Source organism: Puntigrus tetrazona, chromosome 20 (assembly GCF_018831695.1).
Source record: "Puntigrus tetrazona isolate hp1 chromosome 20, ASM1883169v1, whole genome shotgun sequence".
In the NCBI taxonomy this organism is placed as follows: domain Eukaryota; kingdom Metazoa; phylum Chordata; class Actinopteri; order Cypriniformes; family Cyprinidae; genus Puntigrus; species Puntigrus tetrazona.
This window is the reverse complement of record NC_056718.1, coordinates 15,416,001-15,419,222: the sequence shown is the minus strand read 5'-3', so window position 1 is coordinate 15,419,222 and position 3,222 is coordinate 15,416,001. Positions and strand designations below refer to the sequence as shown.

Genomic DNA, 3,222 nt, shown 5'->3' with positions numbered 1-3,222 from the left:
CGAATGTCTATATGACTAAAACTTGTAAGACTAGCCTAAGTTCCAGTACATGGCTTGTAACAGTTAAAAAAAAAAAAGTTTTGCATCCTAACTCGTTTGCATAAAGTGGGGATGGAGAGATGGGCAACTAAACAAAGTGGCGAGAAAACAAACATCTGGCCTTAATAAAGTTTTAAATATCACTTGTTCGTTGTGCAGTGAGACGAATTGAACCCCCTTGCAAAAATCAGCCCTTTCCAATATGTATACATGTGATGTGATGTTATGTGTCCGCGCGCGCGGTCGCTCAGCTACTCTTCAAGCGCGAGGAAAGAATGCAGAGGATGTGGGAGGTGCTCACGTGCTGCGAATTTGGCCAATGTTGATGCCCCGGTTCACAGAATGACGTCGTCTCACCGACCAATCCGCTTAATTCTTTATGCCTTATAACTAACCCAGCTGGGTTGCTATATAAACGCATTGACAACAAGCTCGCAGCGCAGATCTGTGGGAGAATCGCGTGCCCCGAAATTAACCACAACGTCGTTATCCACTATGAAGGCAGTCAGTCCGATGAGGTCCGTAAGGAAGCCCGCCTTGTTTTTTTCGGAGCACAATCTCGGCATTTTACGGAGCAAGAGCTCCTCAGACGACCCGCTCAGTCTACTGTACAACATGAATGACTGCTACAGCAGGTTGAAGGAGCTCGTGCCGAGTTTACCGCAGAACAAGAGCGTGAGTAAGATGGAGATCTTGCAGCATGTCATAGACTATATCCTGGATCTTCAGATCGCACTGGACCAGAACCCGCAACAGCAGATCCTCGGACAGAGCCCTCCAAAAAAGTCCGTCAGATCGCTCGGAGCTGATATCAGCATCATCTCCTTCCAGGTAAGGCGAGTTTGGAGAACGTTTCGTAATGGCTTATCGTGCTGGCAAGTCAGAGTTATGTATATTAGCGTAGAATAATGATGAAGTTACTGGAGCGTGCATGCAGAAAGTGAACTATATGCAATGCAATCAGCATGATGTATAACACCCAACTAAACCTGAAAGTCGTGCTGGCTGCTGTACTGAACATCATTGTTTACCTCTGTTAATTAACAGCCCAGTAACCCTCAAAGAGAGATCAACTCAGATGACCTCATAGCCATGTCTCGTTGAAATGGTAAGTTAGATGCTCTATGAAATTTATGCTTTCACGTGAGTGTGTGACGAAGTTCAACTTTTGCACGTGGGGCAGTTGGGCTGTTTGCCAGCCTTATTTATTATGCATAATACACAGGCTTATTAAAAATACAAAGATACACTGTGTTACTTTAAGTCACTTAATAAAACACGTTGCTGCATTGCAGTCGGTAGAAATGTCATTACACTTTGATTTTCTGAAAACCGAAGCTGAATCTCCAAACGCTCAAAAATGTCTTCTGTGAGGCACAAAAAACAATGTATTCGTGTTGCACAGAAGAAAATCTTACACGACTGTGACTCGGTCTTCATTTTTGATCGTTCAGTAATGGGTCTGTTACAATGTTTGCTTATAGTTACGTTAAAGTATGTCGGATGCTCGTGTAGGCTCCTCCATCTGGAGCTGTATGGGATTGCTCGGTATTTCGCTAGTGTTTGGTTAAAAGTCCGAAAAAACGTCCTGTGGCTTCCTCCCTGGCGCCAGTCTGTCCGGATCTCTGTCCTTTTGCCTTCTCTAAACACGCCTCTCTCTCTCTCTCTCTCTCTCTCTCTCTCTCTCTCTCTCTCTCTCTCTCTCTCTCTCTCTCTCTCTCTCTCTCTCTCACACACAATCTTTTGCAGGTGTTTCGGTCGTGGAGCAAAAACAGGGGCTTTTTGTGTTTTTTGTTCCGTGTCATTCGCCTGGACTTCGTCTTGAATGACAAAGGATTTCCCTCGAACGGACATAAAAAGAGTTAGTTATATATGGACTTTCATATTCTTTCTTCCAAAGGAAGATTCAAAAAGACTGAAGAGATTTTAAAAGGAAACAGTAATTAAGCAAGCAATTTCACAAAGCAGGATTTTTGTTCTTTTTTTTCTCCCCTCCTTGCTTTTATGTTGTCAAGATGTTGCGCAAAAAGAGCGCGCATTTTACAGCTAACCCAGTTCGTCAAAAGCTGCGGACTCTGTAAAAATGTACTTTTTTGTTTTGTTTTGTTTTTTTTTTCTTTTTGCTGAAAATGTGATGTTTATAATATTACAGAAAATTTTATAATTCTAACGTAAATGGCACTTTTATACTGTACATAATTAAATGCTAAGTATGGAGTCAGTGTCTTTGTCTCAGCAATAGTTACAAATGCGTTGTTTTTGTTGTTCCTTTCAGTTGTGCAAATGCATAAAGCTTACTAACTTATTACTGTTCAGGCTGTGAAAGTACTACCTGTATTGTAAAAGCTTTAAGGTTCAGATTATGAGTGGTTTATGACGGGGTGGGGGGGCGTATATATATATATATATATATATATATATATATATATATATATATATATATATATATATATATATATATATATATATATATTAATATATATTACGCCCCTTAGTTGGTTCTTAAATATTAATTGGTCAGGTCAATCACAGTAATGGATATGTACATTAAACATAGTAGTGGTAGACCGATATGTTTGGCCGATATCTTGGAAAACATAGTGACCGATAGCCGCTTATGTAATTTTAACTAATATTTAAGAATTTTTTTTTTGAAAATGGATTAAAATATAAATGTGTAATAATAATATATGACAAAGTATTTTTCACAAATAAATATTTAATACATATTGAATAAAATTGTAATTAAAAAGGAAGTAAACACTGCAATCAACGAGGCACTCTGTAGTACAGAGTAACGGGGTATTCTGAGTAGTTTGTGTACTTTGGGAGTGATATTTTTCAAATAAAGCCAAAGTAACACTCATATTACATGCAGCACACAGTGAAAACAACGTGAATATGACGCGCCATAATTTGAAATGACGAGTTTAAAGACGCGTCTCCAGTGAAGCTGAACTCTGCTCCGGTCAGCGTTTAATTCACACGGACAGACCCTCACGCAGAAAACACACGATCAGGATACACACACACTCCACAAGATCTCATCTAGATTCGACCAATTGTGCAAGTTTTGTTTATTTAAATGACTATTAGTCATTTAAAGATTTGTTTAAATTTAAATGCGTATTTGCTGACTGCAAACGAGAAAGCATTATAGTGTTTTTCTATTACTAATAATAT

The 3,222-nt window shown here is 39.1% G+C and overlaps 1 protein-coding gene across 1 annotated transcript; it reads left to right on the top strand.

Annotated features, from left to right (window-relative positions):
- The first annotated feature begins 453 nt into the window (after positions 1-453).
- id2b (inhibitor of DNA binding 2b) lies at positions 454-2,256 on the top strand. The gene is made up of 3 exons (XM_043218710.1): positions 454-870; positions 1,087-1,147; positions 1,789-2,256. The coding sequence occupies exons 1-2, from the start codon at positions 535-537 to the stop codon at positions 1,141-1,143; spliced, it is 393 nt and encodes a 130-aa protein (XP_043074645.1). The 5' UTR covers positions 454-534; the 3' UTR covers positions 1,144-1,147; positions 1,789-2,256.
- The last annotated feature ends 966 nt before the right edge of the window (positions 2,257-3,222 follow it).

Excerpts from the sequence above, each read along its gene's own strand:
- id2b (XM_043218710.1), top strand. The coding sequence starts at position 535 with ATGAAGGCAGTCAGTCCGATGAGGTCCGTAAGGAAGCCCGCCTTGTTT. Across the intron at positions 871-1,086 it reads TCAGCATCATCTCCTTCCAG|CCCAGTAACCCTCAAAGAGA; the intron begins GTAAGGCGAGTT and ends GTTAATTAACAG.